The sequence below is a fragment of the Theobroma cacao genome, chromosome 1 (genome assembly GCF_000208745.1).
Source record: "Theobroma cacao cultivar B97-61/B2 chromosome 1, Criollo_cocoa_genome_V2, whole genome shotgun sequence".
NCBI lineage: Eukaryota > Viridiplantae > Streptophyta > Magnoliopsida > Malvales > Malvaceae > Theobroma > Theobroma cacao.
The window spans coordinates 16,146,954-16,171,385 of record NC_030850.1 but is presented as its reverse complement, the minus strand read 5'-3'; the positions used below and the strand labels follow the sequence as shown (position 1 = coordinate 16,171,385).

General features: G+C 32.3%; 2 protein-coding genes across 2 annotated transcripts; both read left to right on the top strand.

The window, feature by feature from the left end:
• LOC18612725 (wound-induced basic protein) lies at positions 6,829-8,343 on the top strand. The gene is made up of 2 exons (XM_007049636.2): positions 6,829-6,979; positions 7,843-8,343. Exons 1-2 carry the CDS (start codon positions 6,909-6,911, stop codon positions 7,913-7,915), a joined length of 144 nt encoding a protein of 47 aa, XP_007049698.2. The 5' UTR covers positions 6,829-6,908; the 3' UTR covers positions 7,916-8,343.
• LOC18612724 lies at positions 12,088-13,893 on the top strand. Its single transcript, XM_018115000.1, has one exon. The coding sequence runs from the start codon at positions 12,367-12,369 to the stop codon at positions 13,681-13,683; it is 1,317 nt and encodes a 438-aa protein (XP_017970489.1). The 5' UTR covers positions 12,088-12,366; the 3' UTR covers positions 13,684-13,893.

The window sequence follows — 24,432 nt, the reverse complement described above, 5'->3', positions numbered from 1 at the left end:
AGTGCGTTAGAATTAGAAAGGCAGATATAGGACAAATATTTTCCGTTTTAGCTCAGACATAAAACGGTATCATCTGTTTTCTTAGGACCAAGTACTTTGATTAATCGCACTTTTGCTACAGAAATTATTTAGAATAAGGCAGCCTGAAAATTGCAAAAAGAAAAACTAAACAAGGGATGCTAATTAAATAGATGGTTCAACCATTAATGATAAGGTTTAACTTGAAAATATTAATATCAAATTGTTAATTATTTTTAAACATTTAGGTTTAACGTAGGAACACAATTAAAAATTATAGTAAGGTAGTTATTATTGCAATTAATCTTAAAAATTATGAAAATAAATTTGATCTTATTTCACATCATTGTTTGAACCAAATTTTATAATTACCATCAAACATGACATAATCATCATGTCCAATGGTCACCTAACCAAATGCTTACCAACGTAGACGTGGTTAGAGGGTACACCTACATATCAATGTCTTGTTTCGAGTAAAAATTGCTTAGTGTATTTGATAAAATTAATAAATAATTTAACGAAATTTTTATGTAATGAAACTTGAATTTGAGATATAAAAATGTAAAACCTTTCCTCTTTCTATTAATAATGAAAAATTATTAAAAGTGAGAAATGAACAACACCTGGTCAAAATGAGATAAGAATCCAGTAATCCGCCGTACTAAACACGTGCAGAAAACATGAAGCTGTGTTCACACATGTCGTTTTGCGTTAAATGGACCGAAAGTAGCCGCTTGATGATTGACTTTTCAGCCTGTAATGTGATTGGTGGTCAAACAACAAGAAATATTGATTGCGGGGTCCAGTGGGGGCAGGCACGTGCTTTTAGTTTAAATGCATCGGACGGCTGTGATTAAAGGACAGCTGAATGGAAAAGTAAAACTCGTGAATATTCTGACAAAAAGTTTTTGAATCATCAAGCGTAGATTAATAGTGTCTTGTCATGTGTACCTGTTTTCCGCTGAAGTTGCTCCTCGGTTTTGATCGCCCGTTTTACGGCAGGATGGCGTCAACGTAAATATCATTCCAAGTACTCCATAAAAGATTTTGTACTCTCTAGGGCTAGATTTGTACCAAAATTTTCTGTTTTAGGAAACCAACTTAATTGGTTCTTCTTGTTCAGTTTATCGTCCACTAATTCTAATTCTAATTCTAATTCTAATTACTATTAATTCTTTTCTATAGAAATGAACACTTTCATCATAGGTGAACCTTATTTTTTCATTGAATATGGTTAAACTTCTTTACATAGAAGGCTATTGCCTAAATATATGAGTGGCAAAAGAATTTGTGTTTTTTCCGTTATTTTGTGTTTGGTTAGTTTCGAATCTATAGATGGTTTAGACTTAAATTAATTCAAGTTATTTTTAAATTATTTCAAATCTTATGTAAAATAAAATTATTTTAATATAACTTGTGATTTGAATTATTATCTGGAGTATGGTTGGAGTATGATTGGTTTAGCATTTTAATATTTTTTAATTCAATTTTTTGTTATGAATCAACTTTTTTTTTTATAATTAAGGGATGAAGATTCGAACCATACTCTTTAGGTAAGGGGATTATGCATCAATCAATGCACCAAATACTCGGGTGCATTTTTGAATTCAAATTTTTTACTTTTTCATTCATTTAAGTATGAGTGGATTTGAGTTGAAAAATTTTTGGATGATTTAGAATTTGTATCAGTTTTACCACCTTTGCCTAAAAACATATATAATATTTCTTTTGACCATCACGTTTTTGTTAAATTTTTTCTTTCATCTTTTATGAAATTTTACTTCATAAATGAAACCTATAACACTTACCTTCATGATGAAACTAAAACTATTTGAACCATTTTGCTCAGTTTGACATTAAATTAGAAATGATAATTGATGAGATAAACAATAATAAAATTACAACTTATAAGGATGAAAATCCTTTTATAAAATTATGTATAGTAAAGATAATGTTGAAAAGAATTATTAAAACTTAATTTATGGATATTTTTATTTTTATTTTTTTATTTGTCTACTTTTACCTTTTTTTTTGTAAAATATAAAAAATATAAATATCAAAATAAAAAGTATATATCCACCATGTGTACCATTTAGATATTTTATGATTTTCATCGATGAGTCAATTAGATGATCACATATGTGTTTGTTATTAACTTGCAACTTAGTATTTTTAAGATTATTTGCTTAAATCATCTGTTTATGAGCACATTTTTCTGATTATGCAATCAAGACTATTCGCCTTGATGATGTTAGTAAATTTACATCTTAAGCATTTAATGAATATTGCATATTGGTTAAAATAACTATCGAATAGCCTATTGCTTGTGTTCATATATAAAATGGTCCAGCACAATCGTTTATTAAACACTTCCAACTAATTGTAAAACCGTTGTTTATGAAAATTAAACTCCTCATTTTTGCTTGGGAGCATGCCATTTGCATGTAGCAACACTTGTATGCATTATATCAACGAGTTATCATAAATTCTTCCCTATATAATTAGTTTATGGTCAAGAATCATATATTTTTCATATAAGAATTTTTGGATGCACAGTATATGTCCCAATTGCTTCACCACAACGCACAAAAATGGATCCTTAAAGGAAGTTAGGAATATATGTTGGATACAAATCTCCATCTATAATTAAATATATAAAACCATTAACAAGAGATTTATGCACGGTAAGATTTGTCGATTATCATTTTGATGAAATAAATTTTTCAACATTTAAAAGAGAAAAGAAGCAACTGAAAAAAGAAATTTCTTAGAATTTATTATCATTATTTAGTTTGATCCTCACACAAATTAATATAAATTTTAAATTTAAAAGATAATTCATTTGTAAAATATAGCAAATCAATTGCCAGATATATTTACTAACCTAAAGAGAATAATTAAATCTCATATATCAGTTATAAAGATTCCTATTAGAATTGATGTCTTTATATGGTAAGGCACACTAAAAGCGTGGGAAACCCATCAATTTCAAAGGTAAAATCTTCGAAACAAAAAAAAAGCAAATAGACAAAATAGTCAAAAAAAGAAAACAGAAACTCTAAAAGAAACCTTTGACATAATTGATAAAATTTCAAAAGAAATTCATATACCTAAAATTATTGAAAATGAAGAGATCTCAATAAATTATATTATGCCGAAAAAGGATGGAACCAGAATGAAATAAACAACAATGATATTTTTGCGTATAATGTAACGTTTAATATTATGAAAAAAAATGATCTTGAACCTACATTTATTGAAGAATGTAGACATAAAAATGATTGATCAATGTGGAAAGACTCAATCAAGCTGAAATTGAATTCACTTGCAAAAAATAAAATTTTTGAACTTGTAGTCTATATAACAAATGCTGTAAAACTAATGGGATCTAAATTGATATTTGTATGAAAATGAAATGAGAAAAATGAGATTGTAAGATATAAAGTATGGTTTATCGCACAAGGTTTTACCCAAAGACCTAGTTTAATTATAAAGAGCTATATCCTTTTGTGGTGCATGCAATTAGATTTCTATATTTAATTAATTTGGCAATACATGAGAATCTTAAAATGTGTCTAATGAACGCAGCTATAGCCTATTTATATGGCTCACTTGATATGGATATCTATATAAAAATTCCTAAAAGATTTAAGTTACCTAAAGCATACAATTTTTGAGAAATTTATTTGACCAAATTAAATAAATATGTATATGGATTAAAGCAATCTGGATGCATGTAGTATAATCACTTTAGTGATTATTTATTGTAAAAAGGCTATAAAAATGATCATATAAGCATCTGTTTTTATAAAAAAAATTCTGATCTGAATTTCTAATAATTGTTGTTTATGTTGTTGACATAAACATTATTAAAATTCTTGAAGAATTATCAAAAATCATGAATTACTTAAAGAAAAAATTTGAGATGAAAGACCTTGGAAAAATAAAGTTTTGTTTGGATCTTCAGATTGAACACTTGACAAATGAAATTTTTGTCTATAAATCAAATTATATAGCAAAAGTGGTAAAATGATTATATATGAATAAAGCAAATCAATTGAGTTCATCAACGGTTGTAAAGTTACTAGATGTAAAAAAGAACTTTTTTCAATCTCGTAAGGATCATGAAGAACTTCTTCGTTATGATATACCACATTTTACGCTGTGTTTGGTATATTGTTGAGAATGTGATTGTTGAGAATATAACTTTGCAGCGTTTGCTATAACAAGAGAAAGTGAGGATTGCAAGGAATGTGATTGTTAAGAGGATTACATTATAGTGTTTGGTTTGTAAGCACTTTATTAAGAATGTAATAAAAAGTATATAAGTTGAACAAATTTATAATTTTTAATATAAAATTTGACTTTTCAACTTTAAGTAATTAAAATAATAAATAATAACATTAAAAAATAACAATATTTTTATACTAATTATTTTAATATTAAAATATGTTAAATTACTAAATATTTATTTTCGCTTTAAACTTATAAAAATTAAAAAAGAAAAACATCATCCAAAGAAAAATATATCGATAAATCACATTATCTATCGATAGATAGATAGCCATTGTCAAAAGTTTGAATGTAATCTATCGATGGATATGCAATTTTAAGCGTTATTGACACTTTCCTTCTTTCATAACCACGGCACCAAGCATCTTTCCCTCTCAAATTCTCTCGATTTCTCAGTAAATTTTCTCAAGTCTAAACTGTTTAAATGTTTCTCTCTTAATTTTAGGCATAAAAAATATAAAATTTTCTAAAAACACTTTTAAATTTTTTGAAAATTTGAATTAGGGTTTCATAAAACCCAAGATTCCAATCTCTCCAATTTTCAGATTTTGTGGTGAAATTTAATCCAAATGTACTAGTGACGGGCTACCCTTCTTGCGGAGAGTGAGAAAAAAGAGAAAAAGGCAAGGTGAGAAGAAGGAGAAAAAAAGCAAGACGGAAGAAGGAGAAACAGGTAAAAAGGAATAAAGTGAAGAAAACAGGAAAGAGAAGAGAAGGGTTGGGAGGTTAAGTTGAGGAATAAACATTTTTTTACTTTCCATTTGTGGACGAAAAGTAACTTTCCCTCCACGAGAGATGGGAATGACATTCCTTTCTCTCATTGTAATCACATTGCTGAGGGATTACTTTCCCATCCCCAAAACATCAACCAAATCCTGCAATGTGCTTCCTTGCAATTAAATTGCAAGGAATGTCCCTCACTTACCATCTACCAAACACCACCTTTGTGCAATTAGAGTATTAATGTATCTTGCTAACAATATACGACTTGATATATTATTTATTATAAATTATTAGCAAGATATAGTTCTTTTTCAACTCAATGACACTGGAATGGGATTAAACATATATTTAAATATCTCCAAGGATCAATAGATATGAGCTTATATTACTTAAATGTATTAAAATCAAATTTAATTGGTTATGCAAATATAGGATATTTATTTGATACATACAAAACTCAATTCAAGACAGGTTACTTATTCACATATGGATGTATGACTATTTCATGGTATTCTATAAAACAAACTATAGTTGTTATTTGCATTCGAGTATTTAGCTCATTAGTTTGTGCATTATCCCTTTGTTTAGAAAGTATGATTCAAATCTTCTTTCTCCCAATTATATATATATAAAAAAAAACTATAGTTGTTACTTCTTCTAACCATGTAGAAATTTTAACAATTCATGACACAAGTCGTGAATATGTTTGGTTAAGATCTATAACTCAACATATTTGAGAGGCATGTGAATTGTCAACCAAAAAAGAAATTCCAACAACATTATATAGGAATAATATCGCTTGCATAGCACAGTTGAAAGAAAATATATTAAAAACGATAAAACAAAACATATTTAATCAAAATTCATCTTCATTTATGATTTTCAAGAAAAAAGTGATATTAGTGTTCAACAAATTCGTTCAAGTGATAAATCAGTAAATTTATTCATCAAAATCCTTCCTATTGTAATATTTGAAAAGTTGATACAAAAGATTAAAATGTGTCGTTTTAAAGATCTTAAGTAACGCAGTCAACAACGGGAGTAAAATACGTATTGTATTATTTTCCTTCATCAAGGTTTTTTTCACTAAATTTTTTTTAGTAAGGTTTTTAATGAGATAGCATTTCAAAAGCGTATTCTTGAAAAGAATTGTATTCTTTTTTCTTCACTCATATTTTTTTTAATAAGGTTTTAATGAAGTATATTATTAATACAATGGACATTCAAGCGGAAGTGTTATGCATATATGTGTGAATGTATATTATGCCATGGTCTAAGAGTAAAAACTAGGCCAAATAGTCAAGATAAGCCAAACAGTCTAGACATAAAAGTGTAATTTGATGTGAACTCTTATATTTGATTATGTATATTTAGATCTTAATATAGATTAGATTAGATTAAGATTAGGATTTAATCCATCCAAATCAAATTCCTTAAGCATTATTTTTATTTTGTAAATTCTATCTAGATAAGGAATTATTAGCCTATATATAGACTTCTCACTTTATTTGTAAATACACTCTTAAATAAAATCTTCTTATTTCCTTTAAATAGTTTCTCTCATAGTTGTTCTTTCTATGTTGTATTTCAATTTTATTAATTTTTAGGTATATGGGTTTTAATAATGATTTAATGAGAGTCCATGGATAAAGTCTAATCCTAAGAGCCTGGGAGCTGGGTTCGAGTCCTTGACGAAGCCCAAAACTCCATATGGGGAGGCCCAATACTAAGTGAAAACCCAAACACTTGACTCAACTCTCAATATAAATTCCGTTCTCTAAGACCCAAAATCCTAACACTGTTCTAACACCCAAGGTTATAGAAGCTGCGTGAGCGTGAGCAAATAAAGGTTGCTAGGGTTTCCTTTGACAATGATCTACGACGTCAATTCTCCTCTCTTCCGCTCATTCCTCAGCCAGAAGGGCGGCTCCTCCGACAAGAGGTTCCTCCCTCTCTCCTCGTTATCTTTATATTTGAATTTTTTTCTTGTGTATATTTGTTTTTGTTTTTAGTTGTCTGTATGTGTGTTTCTGTGTGTGTTCTGAGTTTCAGTGTGTGATTTACGTGAATGGTTATATTCGTTTTGAGTTGAATGAGTATGAAACGGTGATTGATTCCTTGTTCTTTTGTAAAGATTAAAGTTCCATTTGGCATTTTAATGGGACGTTGGTAAAAGGGGAAATCGTCTGAAGTGCTTCCTTTGGACTCCAGCTGAACCTTGTCAAGATATACTATGTAATTGTTCATTTCAATCATTTAAAATATGCTTTCCAGCTGTTTGGTGACATATTGGAGTAAGTTTTCTGAAAGATTGTGATAATTAACTACATGAATCATGATTAGAATAAGATAGCTTGTGTCCAATTTGTTGACCTTTGTGGTTCTAGACGCACATGGTTTAGCTAGCTGGTTTATTGTGTGATTGATTTTATCTTATATAAGATGGATTTGCTAATGATGGTAAATGCTTCTGGTGATTGTGGTTCCTGAACCTGGTGCTTCTAATTTTTGATAAGACCATTAATGTCTCATCAGTACAGGCCGTTATGTGATAACGTTGCAACTTACAGCTTAGGAAGCTTTGTAGCTTTGGAAGCTTTGTAGCTTTAATTTCTCTCTATCTGTCACTCTCCATGTTTTTGGCTTATGCTACAAAAGAGGATTACATGTTGGTCTTCTCATTCATCATTTCACAATCGGCCAGTTGGCTTTTACCATGAACTGCTGAGATCTTATTGTAAGAGAAGGTTTTGTTCTGATGACATACTTCTAATGCGTGGATGTAACTTTTGCTTGGCTTTTCAGGAAAATGGAGGAGCAGAAGCCTAAGGAACAGAGACCCAAAGCAAGTGAGAATAAGCCAGTCATGACAGAGTAATTGGTATCTTTTGCTTTGTATGCTTTAAGATGGGAGAGGTAGTGGATGTTTAAAAATGCTATGCTAATTGTTATGAGAAGTCTGATATGTGTTAGGATGGAAAATGATTGTGGATGTTTTAAAGTACTATCATAATGATCTTCTTTCTTGTTTGTGGTGGAACGAACTTGTTCTTATACCCCGCTTTCAAGCTATTATTGTAATTTTCTGTTGTTATGGATGTTGTTTAAGTAGGTGGTGGAATATCAATAGTTTTATCCACAATGAGGGCATTCATTCTATTAAGAAATTCCAGGCTGTAGCGCTTGAGTTGGCTTTAGGAATTAGGAGTAGCAAGGGCGCTACTTTCTCCATTGTGCTATGCTGGCACAGCTGTACATGGATTTTGTGCAAAAAGCTTATATTAACATGCATATGGTTTCAGATTTTTATGCCGCCTACATGGTCAGAGTTGTGACCGGGGCTGATATCTCAATCACTGTATGGCTCTTTTAGTCGCATTAGTTTTGTTGTTCTAAACTTTTAAAATCTGTGTTCCAGTGTACTGGAGGCTGATCAGGGTATAAAAACTTTATTTTCAAGGGACTTTAAGTCGTAAAAGAAAAAAAGAAAAACTTTATTTGCTAGTATTATGTAGTCATCGAAGTTTTAATTTTGTTCAATATTAAATTGAATTAGCATCTCACTTTGAATTTGATTAATAACGTTAATATTACATAGAAAGCCTTCGAAGAAAACTTTACTTTCTATGGGTAATAACTTTTATTGAGAACGAAACCTGTAAATGAGATTTAGTTGTTCCCCACAATCTTGAGGGCATCGCGAATCCGTCCTGATTCCACCCTGTTCTCTTCTCTGCCTATTCTTTTACAGTGCTCTGCTTAAGTGGTAGCCTGTTGATTCATTGAGAGGGTACCCTTTTCTGCAGATTGCTGTAAAGATAAACTTTTCCCAAGGGCAAAAGGCCTAAATCCAATGGCAACCATTCTCTTTGCGGGAGACATGTAGACATTGTGGACGGTTGGGTCCCGATTGCTTCATCATAATATACGGGGCCATTATGAGTTTATGACCAAGCTGGCCTTTTTGCGTCTGCAGAGCCAAATCTATCTTCAATTCTCTGTAGCTTGGTTAATCATTCTAACTGACTCTGGGTGATATAAATCAATCCTCTTTTACTTACAAGACAGTAACTCTCAGTTGTCGAGATGTCTAATTAAGCTGTACCATTCCAATTCCGGTGTTAATTTCAATATATTTACAAACATGATAAGTAAGTTTGGATTTCTCAAGCTCAAAGTTCCGAGGACCCAAGACGCAGTTTTGGTTTAGCCGCTGCTACATTACTATATTTAACTCCACCTCATTTCTAAACTTCAATTTTGCTTATGCATCACATTAAAGGTAGAAAGAGTGGGTTGTGAAATTGCGTAAGGCAGACGAATGTTGTGGAGATGGCGTCATATCCGACTGATTATTTGAACCGATACTCTTGTATGAGAATGAGACCATGTTTGTCTAGTAGCTTTCACTCCGACAGAATGAGAACCGAAAATTCTTTTCTTTTTGGCTAAGTTACCTTCTTTTCCACTTCAGCTTTTTCACCCAAGACTAACGACTGGACACCGTGAATGTTTTATAATGAAAAGAATTTTGTAGCCAAAAAAAAGAAAGAAAGCGTGTAGTTACACAAGTATCCTGAGAATGGAACCAAAAAGAGGACAACAACAGACATATGGGCCCGTTTGGAGGTGCAAAGGGTGCATGCATGGCATGCACTCGAGTGCCCATCACTGCCTTCCCATGTGCACCCAGGCTTCCCACCCCCTTCAATGTTCACTCACCCCCTTTCTCTCCAACTCTTCACACTCCTACTTCCATTTCTTTCTTCTTCTTTTTAATTCTTAAAATGCAAAGAAATTCCTTTCGAGTAAATTTATAAATAAGAAAGAAGCACTATTATCCTAAATAATGTTGGTGGAGTTTTTAAGCTTTATGATTAAAAGTCTAAAAGGTTGTTACAATGTCTCATTAATTTATATTTAAATAAATTAAACATAAATTTTGTAATACCTAAATGGATATGTAACAGCACTCTATTTTTTTTGTTTTTGTAGAGTTTAAAAACTACACCATCATCATAGTTAAGAATAACAGTTATTATTGAAATTTAGAGTGTCTAAATGAAAAGTATTTGATCAAATTTTATGTTAAATTTGTCTAATTATTTGCTAATTCATATGTTGGTGGTTAATTTGATTGTTCGAATTAAATCATTAATTTACATGAGATGTAATGTTTGATTATGATTGTAACTTTTGCTTGTACCAGTAATTTCGTCACAACATATATATAAAAGTTTAAATATACTTTGTCCTGATTTAACTAATTTTTCAGCAGCAATATTAATCCATGTAGGTGGACTTCCTTAATTTTTTATAAAAGAAAAGTGCTCCACTACTTGTCTTGTCATTAAATTAGAGTTAACTCTCATATAATGAAGTGCCTGTCTTGATAGTTAATCCTCAAGTGAAAGGCAGTGTGTAGTACACCATATTTGCACCCTCTGTTAGGTTGCAAAGTGGTGTGGGGTAGTGATTAATGGAATTAGTTGGTTAGATGGAATTATAATCCATGTGGCTTTCTAAAATTGCATTCAAACCTTTCAAGAGAGATTTAGATGTAATTTGAATAGAACGGGATTAACCCAACAGAGGTTTTAATGTCCATAATTCCCCATCCCATCCCTCTTAAGAAATCCCAATTAATTATTAATTCTCTCTCTATTTTATAAATTAAAATTTAAATAACTTGTTCCAACTCAAATGTTAAAAATTATCCCCCTCATTAGACAACATCACCACAAGTTACCCTAAGACTTGAACCTGTCGAGATGAACGATTTCAGTAGAGATATTTGTTTTAACATTTTTATTTTGCAGTAAAAAACCTATTCAACAGGAAACTTGGTAAGTATAGAAGTATGGTAGTTAAACCTGAGAAGAATAAAATTAATTTTGTGACTATGATACAGTGTTACCATCTTTAACAAGAATAATTTTATACTAGGGATAGCAATGGATAGGGCATTTGTTATTTTTAAAGTATCTAAACCCAAACCTTATTATTTAATAAGGTACTTCAACAATATAAATATCTTATTAAATTTTTAAGTTATCATCTGAATCAACACTTAAATATTTTAAACACTATCTGTTAAATAACCGTACTCGTTAAATACTCGATTAAAAGAAATTTTTATGTATATTATTAATGAAAATTAAATTAATAAATTAAAATTCATTTATGAAAAAATAAATTAAAGTTTTAAAATCATTATTACAAAAATTAATGAATTTTAGTAAGCATTAAATTAATTATAAATAAAAAAATATAATTAAAATTTAATATTAAAAATCAATATTTATAAATCGAGTTGAGTTGGTGGGTATGATAATTCCACTGCCCGGATCCAATTATATGATATTCTAATATTATTTAACTGCGTCGAGTAATGTAAAGTACTTGATTATTCTATAGCTACTGTCACCTTGATGTTTAGTGTGGAGGAGGCTGTTTCAGTTACTGATTTAGGTTTGTTCAAATTGCACCATTTCAGACAGGCAGGTAGAAAAAATTACTCATAATTTCTCATTCGAATGTACGTACTCTCTTGTCAAGCGTTGATAAGATGATCCGATTTGTTTATTTATTTGGATAAGGGAGATTACATATAGTAACTTAAGATTTTGTGTGTGAAGTGGGATTGTCAAAGGAATTATATTACTATTATATATATGACCGAAAAAGAAATTTGGGAATTAATATATCCTCGTGAATTATCCTGAGAGCATGAATAACAGTTCGTGGAGGTTTTCTTTAAAGAAAAAAAGCTGGCTTCCTTTATGAAGTTTTGGAAAAGAACAAGTCAAATTTGTCTTAATGTGATATTATAAAAATTAAGTGTAATATCCATATGCAAACATGTTTGTTTGCAAACGTTGAGCAAATTGGCTGCCTCCTGTGTTTGTTGTATATATATGTACGCAAGAATTGGGTAATGTAATGGGCTCTCTCACCTGATAATGCCCCAAGACTTTTTGGCACATCCCTTGCTAAATGCAAATATACTCAAAATCATAGCTGAACAGAGAAAAGGAATCAGAGTTGGTGGTTATAGACATGGACAGGAGAAAGTTTCCAAAGTGGCTTTTGTTTCTTGTCAATGTTAGTTAATCTCTTCTCTCTCCTCAGTCTCTCCCCTTTATTCACGCCGCTCTCGCTTCGCAATTTTCGTCTACTACTTTTTTCTTCATTGCCATTTGCTCATCTACAACAAAAATTTTCAAAGTCTTCTCTTCCCCCTGTTAGGGTGTTCCCATCCATCACCATCTGTGCTATCTCTTCCACTTGGGTTGTTCTCTGTTTTTGCTCTCTCGTTTTCAACCCAAAATGTCTGAATTTTCTTTGGCTTCGACAACTGCCAAGAAGAAAACTCACTTGTCTAGCCTTTTGCTCTCTGACTTTATGCTCTTTTGTTCTTTCATTCTCTCCCACCCACTCTACTTCTCTTACTTCATCTTCTTCTCTCCTTACCTCTTCAAGATTTTCTCTTTCCTTTCACCTCTCTTTGTTACTACTACTCTTTTGCTACTTGCCCTTTTCACTCTCACTCCCAGCTTTGTCAACCAAGCTGGCTCCTGCTACCTCGAATTACCAGAATCCAAGGTTAGTTTCCTACTAACTACCTACCAAACACTCGTTGAAACATTGAGGTCTAAAACTGACGATGAAAGCGAAGGCTTTGCATGCTTGGAAGAGCTTGAAGCGTATAAGATCGTGTTTGAAACGTCAACTACTCTTGAAATTAGAGAAAACCCCGATCAAGTTTTGGAACTGGAGTCCAAAGAAGATGGCTTGCAAGCTGTTGAAGCTCCCGTTGACAAGGGTTCGAGCCGTGAAAGCAAGAGTCTAGGTGTACCTGAAACATTGACAAGCATTATTTTAGATGAAAAATCAGCGGAGATTGCGCGTCCAGAAACTAATCAGGTAATGGCGGTAGTGAAGATCTTTGAAGACTTCTTGCAAGAAAAGGAGGGGGTTGAAAATTTGTCGTCCAAAAAGAGAGAAAAAGAAGCCAAGTCACTAAGCGTGGAGTCCAATAAAGGTGAGGAACAGAAAGAAGAAGCATTCATGAGAAGCGGATCCAAGGCGATATTGGGGAATAAAATAAGTGATCCAAAAGTGAGAGCTGATAATGGCGGGGAGCATGCTGCCAAAGCAATGGTGAATTCCAAAAGAGTGATAGCTAATTGGAGTACTGAAAATGATGGAGACAATTCCAGTTCCAAAGTTACAGACAACAACAAAACAATGGGTTCAAGTCTCGGGAATTTCGGGTCAATGAGGAAAGAAAAGGAGTGGAAGAGGACATTGGCATGCAAGCTTTTCGAGGAGAGACACAATGTGGATGGAGGTGAAGGGATGGATTTGCTTTGGGAGACATATGAAACTGATTCCAATAAGGTCCAACTGAAAAGCAGCTCAAAGAAAGGAAAGAAAGGTGGCAACGAGTACTACGATGATGAGGATGACTATGAGGAAGACTCAGATGGGCAGTTGTGCTGCTTACAGGCTCTTAAGTTCTCAGCTGGGAAGATGAATTTAGGAATGGGAAGGCCTAATCTTGTCAAGATCTCCAGGGCCCTGAAAGGGATTGGATGGTTGCACCATGTTAGCAGCAGGCATGGCAAGAAAGGGTATCACTGAATTAGATTTTACTTTTTATTAATTTATGCTTGATGAGAATAGTGGATGTGTATTTCTCTAAGAATCACAAGTAAATATGTTCTTTGATTTCACATGAAATGTAGCTCCTTTTTTCCCCCATGTATGGGGTTGATGAGTGAGACAAACAATCGCTGGAGCATCAAGTTAAAAATTGCAGAAATTAATCCAACTTGGCCTATTGTGACTGCAGTGCAACATTTGCTCATTCTTACTGTTATGGTAAGGAAATGATTTCCTGCTTTCTTGGTGCTTCTTTTAGGTATGGCGTGGTGGAATAGATTTTTGGTTTCACAAAGCTTAGCATTAATGGTGTATTACATCAAAAGGCCTAGAGAGGTGCTTTATCTAATCCATAAAATCATTGAATCCTAAAAGCAAACCTGTTTTTCTAAATAATGGCTTTAGGGCCCTTCAGTTATGTCAATGCAGCATAGTATAATTCTAGATGTAAGACAGCCGAGTGGCAGTTCCACCTAATATCCATCACGTGATATTTAAGATTTGTCGTTGGATTCCCTGCTGGGCATCCAAGGCAAGGCAATATTGCCCATCTTTTGACCCTTTTTGATAAAAGAATATAACTATGTAGCTATAAATCTGCTATTGATTGAAAAAATTTGCAGCTTAAAGTTTGATTTCTAGTCACTTTTCTTTTTACTAGTAATTTGAGAAGAGTATAAGTCATTTCTGTAGATCAAAGGTATCCTTAGTAAGTGGGATCTCTTCAGTGTCTTTCAATAATCATCTACCAGTTTCTGGGCCCTTCAGTTGTATGAGGCCACGTGGCCTGGAGTGATTGTTTGCAAAGCAAGCAAAAGGGGTTGCTCCCCAGGACCATGGAACATTAAATGCAATTTTGCTGTGGAGAATTTTTATATTCTCAAGGCGCCAATCCAGTTTGCATTTACTACTTTGCTAGTTTGACTGCAGAGCTCAGCTCAGTTCTGCTTGAAAAAATAGAAGAAAAAAACATATTTCCACACAACAAAAGCTTGTAAGGAAATGATTTCCATGAAAATGCCTCATTGTGTATATGAATTAGATCAAGAATCCAAAATTTATTTGTTGGTAAAGCAGACTGAAAACTAATCACATAGAACTGTCAACATCTAAATACCTGAAAACACTGTACTCAAGAGGCATTAGTAGTGTGTAATAATGAAATAATGATAACATAGATTTCAGCTGCAGTTTTATCAGATTCTCTTGTTTGTTCATCCCTGTCTCTTCTTAGGCAGAAGATAATGTTTCAGTTTAACAAAGCTATGGCAGTTCCTATGGAGTTCTGTCCTCATTTGTTGGTCTCAAAATGAATTGCTACCTTTCTGTCCTCATTGTTTGTCTCAAAATGAATTGGTACCTGTCTGATACTTCAACTAATGATGATCGACAAGAAATTAGACAGCCCAGCCTCTAGCATTTCTTTCATCATAAATCTGTCTTGAATTATCTGACAAGAGCCACGTGCTTCAACTTAACATGGCAAGATCTCCAGGAATATGAATAATGGCGGCAGAGCAGAGTGGTTGTATACTTTTTTTTTGAAAAGTGCAGAGTGGTTGTATACAATTCCCATGGTTTTCAAAACAAACCACCATTCATTTGCATGTGTACCAAAATGCACCAATTTGTTTTCTACTTGGTTCTGGAGCCCAAAGAAGATAACAAATCCAATGAGATCAATGGCGCACATTTTGTATATAATGCGGCATGGCAAATGGAATTAGGCGCTCCACCTTCTGAAGGATTTGTATCGTTTGAGGTCTATTTAGTCTACATTTTGAGTATAGCTTAAAATACCTCTAGATTCAAGTAGGTCGCTTGCGTTCAATGTGCAATAATGCAAAGAAGGCATGTAAGATTTTCCACATTTGCTCTATGTAAAGACCAAATTTATTACACGCATAAAATTCATCATGTTTTCTCCATAAAATTGTAGAGGAATATATCCATTGGATTGTCAAAAAGGAAAAGAAAATATGTCATTGATGAATTAGCTAGTGGAATTCGAAGTTGCTAAGATGTTGCATATATAATCTGAATGAAATTCGCCATGATTTAATATTTACCTTAATACTGCATGAACCATTGCTTGCACCATATCGCACCCATTGCTACTAAATTTCATATACAACTCCACCTACCAACAATTAACAGTGACAAACGAGCGTATCTCTTACAATTATTCTACTACAATTACATTAAAGTTAAATGGAGTTCACACTTATAAATGATGGAACCGTACAGAAAATTTTTTTATTGTAATTGGATAATTACAAAATTGTAACTAAAACAATTATAGGTGAAATGTTCTCAAATATTCCTAGCTTTGCAAATAACACCAATTCTCTTGGTGGGGGCTTTGCAAGGACGGTCATATAAAAAGAGATGAAGAAAAGTAATATTGAAGATGACAATAAGGTCTACTCATTTGCATACACTTTCAATATATTTATAATATAAGTATAGGATTGATAGATTGTTACAAAGATAAAACATTATTTAGTTATCTTATTTAATATTGAGGTGAGGATAAGACTTCTTTAATCTAAGTGTGTTTGACTCTATCTGACACTTCCTTCTTGCTTTTGAGTGTGACTTGATTGGAATATCAAGTTGTTGTGTATTCATCCTATTAGAAGATATGTTGATCTTTTGAGATGTTGGAATATCTTCTTATTGTATATTCATTTTATCAAGAGGATAAGTTGATCTCTTGAGATGTGTCGATCTCTTGAGTAGGTTGAGTGATTCCTCTAATATGCCCTTGCAAGATGGGGGAGCTTGAAGTGACATTAATCTTGGATAGCAGGAGATGAAATCTAGATTTAGACAAGGGGCTTAGTTGGTGCATTTGCAAGTTGATCTTTGGTGGAAATGTGTTGCACAATAAATTTACCATCTCAGACCTTCCCTCAAACAAAGAAATAATCAAGTGTAAGATGTTTCATCCTTGTGTGGAAAACAAGGTCCTTGCAAGTGCAAATAGCATTGAGATTATCACAAAATACTGTTAGAGGTGTGAGCATATGCACTTGTAGTTCTAGAAGAAGTGATTGGATCCAAGTTAATTTAGAAACAGTTGTGGGAATTGCTTTATATTCTACTTTCGTAGAAGATCTTGCCACTATTTTTTGCTTCTTTGAAGACCACGAAATAGGTGTGCCACCAAGGTAAATAATGAAGGCAGAGGTAGATGTCTAATCATCTAGATTCCTTACCTAATCTAAGTCTAAAAAAGCATGAAGACACGTGTTAGACTTCTTTTGGATGAATAAGCCAATGAAAAGTGTACCTTTAAGGTATCGCAAGACTCTTTCATGAGTTTGAAAGTGTAGAGTTGTTGGCTTGTGCATAAATTGGGAGAGTTTATTAACAACAAAGTAGATATCTGGCCTATTTAGCAAGAGATACTGAAGTGATCCAACCAACTTCCTAAATTCCTTTTCATTAGTTGCTACTGAACCATCATTGAGTTTGAGTGAGACTGAAGTGGACAAGGGAGTGGAAGAGTCCTTTGCACTAATCATGTTGGCCTTGTACAAAATCTCTGAAATGTACTTACGTTGAGACAAAAAGATTCCTTGAGCAGTTGGAACCACTTCAATTCCCAAAATGTAGTTTAGAGTGCCAAGACCTTTGTGAGATAATTGGGAAGATAATGCTTGAATGAATGCAGAGGGGAGGGTTTGTCATTCTTGTTAGTCTTAATAAAGTGTTAGAGAGAGAGTGAATAGCATAAAAAATTTTTTGATGGAAATTTTTGAGCTTAAAAATCTTTTAAATGATTTTGAAATGGAAGGTTTAAAACTTGTTGAGGTTAAAAAGTACCAAATAAAGAGAAGGTAAAGAGAAATGGATAGAATAGAAATATCTATAGTGGTTCAGTTCCCTTGACTTACATCCACTACCTTGATCTCCCAATCAAGGATTTTCAACTCAATTTCACTAAACCAGTGGAATTAATAGCTTCCACCAATCTTTTACTAGGTGAGGTTTTAACCCAAGTTTCAAACTCTTACAATAATCCCTAAGCTTTCTTAAGCTTAGTCTACCTCTTAGAGTGTCTATTACATTTTAAGTAAACAAAGAATAAAAAAAAAATGGAGTACAATTGATCACTTAGTTGATTTAAGATATATAAAGTTAAGCTTAAGCTTTTTTTTACAAAGATAAAAGTGAAGCACATTTGAAAAGAGAACTTTCTAACATTTCTTGGCTCTAATCTTGCTCTTGGATGGTTTTCTCTTGAATTTGACCGATTGCAACTCTTTAAATACTTGGAGGACAGTTTCTAGCCGTTAGAAACAGTTTTGGGTTAAAAATAGATGTTATTTTGTCTTCTAGTGACTCTTTTCTAATTGCTGGCATCTTTAACCGATTAAAGGTTAGCTTTAACTAATTAAAGCCTCTCTGTCAGGTAGTCTACTTCATAGCATTAATCGTCCTTTAATCAATGTTTTTCACCAACTTTCTTTTAATTGATTAATCCTCCCTTTAATTGATTGAAGCTTCTCTTCTTTCAACCTTATCTGATAAAAATAAAGTTCAACCCATTACAAAATCTTTGAATTTGAATTTCTTCATTTGGCACCCTTCAATGGTCTACTTCATTTTAAATTTGAATTTTGGCATTTTTAGGTACTTTAAGTTTGACTTTTAATCACTTAACTCCTTTGATTAATCGATTAATAGGCCTTTGTTTTGCATTGAGTACTCTCTTAACTAATTAAATCTTATGTTAACTAGTTAAAACTTTTTTGCAAATTTTTGGAGTAGCACCCAATGTTAGTTTAACTTATTGAAGCCTTTTGTTAATCGGTTAAAACTAATCTGTCTACATTGTGTCCTTTCTTCTTTGTTTGTTTAACTGATTAACTGATTTTTCAACTCAATAGGCTTTTTGGCTTACTTTGAAGCACTAATTATGGTAGGAAATTTAAGCTTTCTTATACACACTCAAATAATATAATTAGACACCAAAGAATGATGAATGTTTTGTTATCATAAAAAATATCTGCAGTCAATTGTTAGTGTAAAAGTTTCAAAAAGCAATATACTAAGAGAGGGGGTGAATTGATATTTAAAAATTTCTTTGATAATCTTAAGAATAAAAATCAAAACTTTTTTCCCAAAAATATTTTCCAGTATTAAAAGTAAGTTTTTAACAATAAATCACTAAGTATAAAAATAATATACCAAAGAAAAATATTTTCCTAAGTTAAATGCTAGTTATGAATAATAAAGTGAAAATATTTTCCTAAGTGTATAACAATAAATCAATGTAAAGCAATTTTCCTAAGGCACATATAAGTAATGAATAATAATGCAGAAAATTAAAAAGAGATACAAGAATTTTATAGTGGTTTAGCTTTTTCGATGCCTATATCCACTTCTTTGACAACCAAGAAATTTCCAATCCACTAAAAGGATTCTTGTTTTTTAATGGGATCAAGCGATAACCCTTACATCGGCTTTTTCACGTGATCAAGCGATAACCCTTATACAATCTACAAAGAGATTCTTACTTTTTAATGGAAAGCAATAACTTTTATAATGGCTTTTTCACGAGATTAAGCGACAACCTTTACAACAATGGTTTTTCAAGAGTTTAACCACAAACCTACAAATAGCTTTTCAAAGTTAAACTAGAACCTTTATAAGATAAGAACAAGGTATATCAAGAATGCCTCTAGAAAGGCTGGATGCTAGAGATATTAGCTCTGGTATAGTGAGAGAAGAAATATTAGCTCAAATGAAACAAGTATTCAACTTTGTAAGCTTGGTGGAAGACTAAAATGAAGCTAGAAAAGAGTATAAGCTTTTAGAGGTTCCTCTAGGATTTGAAGCTTTTGTTCAAGTATTCTTCTACTTCCAAATAGCTCAAATGCGGCTATTATAGTTAGGGTGAAGTTTAGAGCTATTAGACATAAGTTTAAATCAAATCTAGCCATTGCTGAAGCTTGAGGGTCCATTACAATGCTCCTAGAGTTGACTATGTTCTTCAAATTTCTCAAATTAAGGCTTTATAGTCGAGTGTAACCTTTCTTTACTCAATCTTTTTCTCGAGAGCGTTTATTTTGTAAATATAACCTGCTATAGTTGACTATGCCTCCTTTATAGTCGACTACGTTTATGTAAAATCAAGTCTTCTATGTTTTTGACTTGTTAAGGTTGACTATATCTGTTCAAAACTTGATTTTCTTGAGCTTTTTGAAATAGGGTCAACTATAGACACCTTAAAGTCGACTATGGCTTTGTATTCTTTGAGTTTTTGCACTCTTTCTATCTTTGGATTGACTCGAGCTTATCTAGGATCGATGCTTGACTTGTGTCCTAAGGTGTAGCTTTTTGGTGCTTCTTTTCAACTATTTCTTCCTTGCCTTATTCCTACATTCAAATGACATTTCAAGGCATGATTGCTCTTACATTCTTAGCTGAATATGCATTGTTTGAAAGCTTATAAAATGTTTTCTAATGATGCATGGCTTTTCAAACAAATGTGTAACCTTAGAGGATTAAAAATTTATTTGAGACAATTTCAAATGCTTGACATTAAGTTCAAGAAAACATGTGATTTTTATTAAATTAAAACATGATGTAACTCAAGGCTAACATCAACAATTCCCTATCAAAATAAGATCATCAGCATATACCAGCATATAAGTAATGACACCATTACAGTGATATACAAATAATGATGAATTTGCCACAGAGTTAGAGAAGCCATAGTTGATAAGAAAGTTGCTAAGAGCTTGAAACCATGCTCGAGGTGCTTACTTTAGGTCATATATTGCTTTCTTGAGTTTGCATACAAAATCATGTTTGGTTTTGTCATAAAACACTAGTGGTTGTCTCATGTATACCTTTTCTAACAAATCTTTTTGCAAAAATGCATTGTTCATATCCATTAGGTGAAGTGGCCAGTTGTCATGCAGTGCTAGACAAAGAACAATTCTAATAGTTGTAGGTTTCACAACATGATTAAATGTTTCATTAAAGTCAAGTCTTGGTCATTGTGAGAACCTTTTGGTTATCAATCTAGCTTAATATCTAGATATATTGCCATCTGGATTACATTTGAATCTAAAAACCCACTTGCATCCAATTATCGTTCTATTGGAAGAAGGTGGTACTTAGTCCCATTTGTTATTTTCAGCCAAGGCATTGTATTTTTCGAACATGGCCTATTTCCAAAGAAGGTCTTTGAAAGCTTATGTAGCACTGTGGGTTCTGTGGGTGCAAGAAAGGATGTTTTGTGATTGTATATAATTGCTTAAGCTTGAAAATGTTATTTTGAAACCTTGTAACCATGGGATGCATTCGTTAAGGTGGATCTGTCATAGAGGTTAAGGTGGTAGATGTGGAATTATAAGAAGTTAAGGAAAAAGAGGGTTATACCTGATCTAGAGTTGAGAATTTTTCACCTATGGTAGCCATTTGCAGATTATCAAAATGAAAAGATCAAAACATGATTTAAGTTAGAATAATCTATTGCAGGATTCCATGCTGTCTTTGAATTATCAAAATTCTGTGTGCTAAATGAGGAGAAATGAGCAAATAGAAATTAGGATTCATTAAATAGAACATGTCTTGATATAAAAACCTTGGTAGATGAAAGGTCAAGATAAAGATATGCACTTTGATTTTTGGTGTAGCCAAGAAATACACTGGTTTAGACTTTGTAATTTGTGTTCATCTTATGGCTTAAGCCATGGATAGCATAAATAGATGAAAACTTTAAGTTTAGAATAGTTTAGATTTTGATTAAACAGTACCTGATATGGACATTTACCTTGAAGTGTAGAAGATGGCAATCTATTTAATAGATAGATAGAAGCAAAGAAAGCATAAGACCATTAAGATAATGGTAGAGATGCTTGATGAATAAGAGTGATACATGTTTCAACAATACTTTAATGTCTTCTCTCAATAATTACATTGTGTTAGGGTGTTTGTGTTGGTGTTTGAGGGTTTTAAATACCAAAAGAACTGAAAAAAGGATGTCAGCTTTGAGAATTCACCTCCATAATCAAAGTAGATGGTAACAATTGAAGTTTTGAAATAATTCTCAATCAAGGCTTTGAATTTAGGGAATAAAGAGTAAACATCTTATTAATATTTCAAACGATAAAGTTATATGTATCTTGAATAATGATCAACAAAGGAAACATAATACCTATAACCATCAATAAAAGAATGTAAGCAAGCCCCAAACATTAATGTTTATAATATCTAAAGGACATTTGCTTTCTAAACTAGAAGTAAAAAAATGTAGTTTATGCATTTTTTTACAGCAACAAGAATTGCAAGTACTAATTGTCTTAGCTGCAGTACAAAGTAAAGAAAAAGACTTAAGCAAAAACTTCAAAACTTGGGGAAAAGGATGTCCAAGCCTACGAAGCCAAGTAGAAATGTTAATTTTGAGTCCTAGGAAGGCAAGAGTAGAAGGTCTGATGAGGGGTTCCTTATCTGGAAATGAGTAAACTCTATTCCTATTCAAGCTTTATGCAAGTGGCTTTGACTCCCTAGTGTAAAGATCCTTTACTAAGAAAGAAGAAACAAAAAATTCAATGGAAACTTGATTAGAATTAGTGAATTTTGATACTGATATGAGATTAGACTATTCTTTTGGAACATAAGAACATTATTTAAGGAAAAAGAATGAGATGAGGGTGTAATAGAGGTTGAACTACTATGGGAGATAGACAGAGTAGTACCATTACCAATGTATAGTGAATCAAGACCACCATATTCCATAGAGAAATCCAAATTCTGTAATTTGTTTACGACGTGATGAGGTGCACCATAATCCACAAGCCAATTTGTTGAGTTTTCAATGTTAACATGATTGGCTTGAGAAGTAGATTGTTGTAACAACACAAATATTCACTAATGTAGTAGGCTCAAAAGAATGAGATAATAGGAAAAATGAGATAAAAGAATAATAATGATGATGTTCTTGGAGTCAATTAATTCAAATTTCACCTGTAACGTATTAAATTGAAAGAAAAAGTATGCATGAGGATTAAATTACAAGAATGAGAAAATAGAAAATAAAAAAATGGAGAAGGAATGGAAAGAAGAGTAATATAATTGCAAGAGTAAGGATGCAAGTGCATGAAATAATAATGTGACTAAATAGAAGAAGGATGAAATTAAAAAGGAAAGAAATGTATTGGAAGACTAAGCTAAAAAAGAAAAAAAATATTAAAGGATTAAATTGAAAAGAAAAGAAATACATTAGAGAACTAAATTGAAAAAGAAAAAATGTTGGAGGATTAAACACGAAATAAAAAAAAATTGAAAGGCCTATGAGCAATATGCTTATAGGTGGACATCACAAAGATGTCCGCCTATAGGAATTAAGGAGATTGATAAAACCATTGGCATTTTGTCAATCCACCTTTGGATAATTCGCCCACCTAAGGGCAGAAGGGGGGATGTCCCTCCGAATTAGTTTCATTGTTGGACACTTTGGAGTGTCCGCCTGAGGCTCCAAAATTACCTTTCTTAATAACTTGTTTTAACTTTAATATTGGTTACTTCCAACAACATTTTTCTCTCCAAAATTAGTCCTAAGAGCAAGAATTTAAGTGGGTTTAAGCTAAAAGTATGTCGATTAAAGTAAGTATCCCTATATTTTAAGTGCATTGACCGATTGGTTTTAAAATTTTAAGTTTATACAGTAGGAAATTCTGAGTTTTGTTGGAAATTTTCGTATTTTTGACAAGTTGATTTGGTTGAGGAAAGCTCAACAAAGTAAGGAGTAAGCTAGAAAAGAAGTGATGCTCTTGGGAATTGTGTTGCATTAAGGCTTATAGGTTTGGTAGCTAGGAGCTTGATTTTTCTTTGCTAGCTGAGCTAAGGTATAAGCAATCAACAAAAAATGCATGGGAAAAAGTTTTTATAGATTGGTATATCTTGATGATAAATGGAACCTTGAATAAGGTGTAATGTTCTTACATATATGTGTATATATGTTAAAGTTGGATGATCATTTAACTAAGGGCTATGTGTTAGGTCTACTGATTTAATAAGTTAATGCTTGATGATAGGCTGTTGCTAAGTATGTGGTATTATGTATTGATGTCTTGTAATGAAACATGAAACCTGGTTGTTTATGTGAAATTGATGAGTTGAAAATCACAAATGTAGTACTGTAAAGTTATGTTAATATTAGGTTACAGCAAATGGATTTATATGCTATAAGCTTTAAGTTGAGGTTTGATGTCATCGAAGGTTGGATAGTCTAATGATGTAATATTTTCTGGTGCTACAAAAGATAAATATGTGTATGCAGGCTAAAATGCTCGCAAATATGGGAAGTTAAAATGTTAAGCCAAAAGATAAGTTGTTTATTGAGATCATACGACATGAGCATGAGGTTGTTATGTATGTTGTTTATTGTGAGTATGTAATGTGAGCAAGGAATAAATAAAACATGCTTGTATGCATGCTAGTATTTGCTTGAATGCGAATAGTGAAAGAAATGTATTTACTAATGGCTTACGGTGAGGGGTTAAAATACCACTAGTGTCCACGAGCTTTACTTTAATGTTGTCCATGGGACAAGCATGAAAGGTATGTATTGTGATCTTGCTAAGTTGGTTTTCATTGAATTGAATGTATTAAGAGGTATAATGAGTTCTTAGGCTAGAAGTGTTGAATGATGGTGTTGCATGCCCGTTTGGTGGAAAGATGTGTATGGACTTGGACTGGTATAGC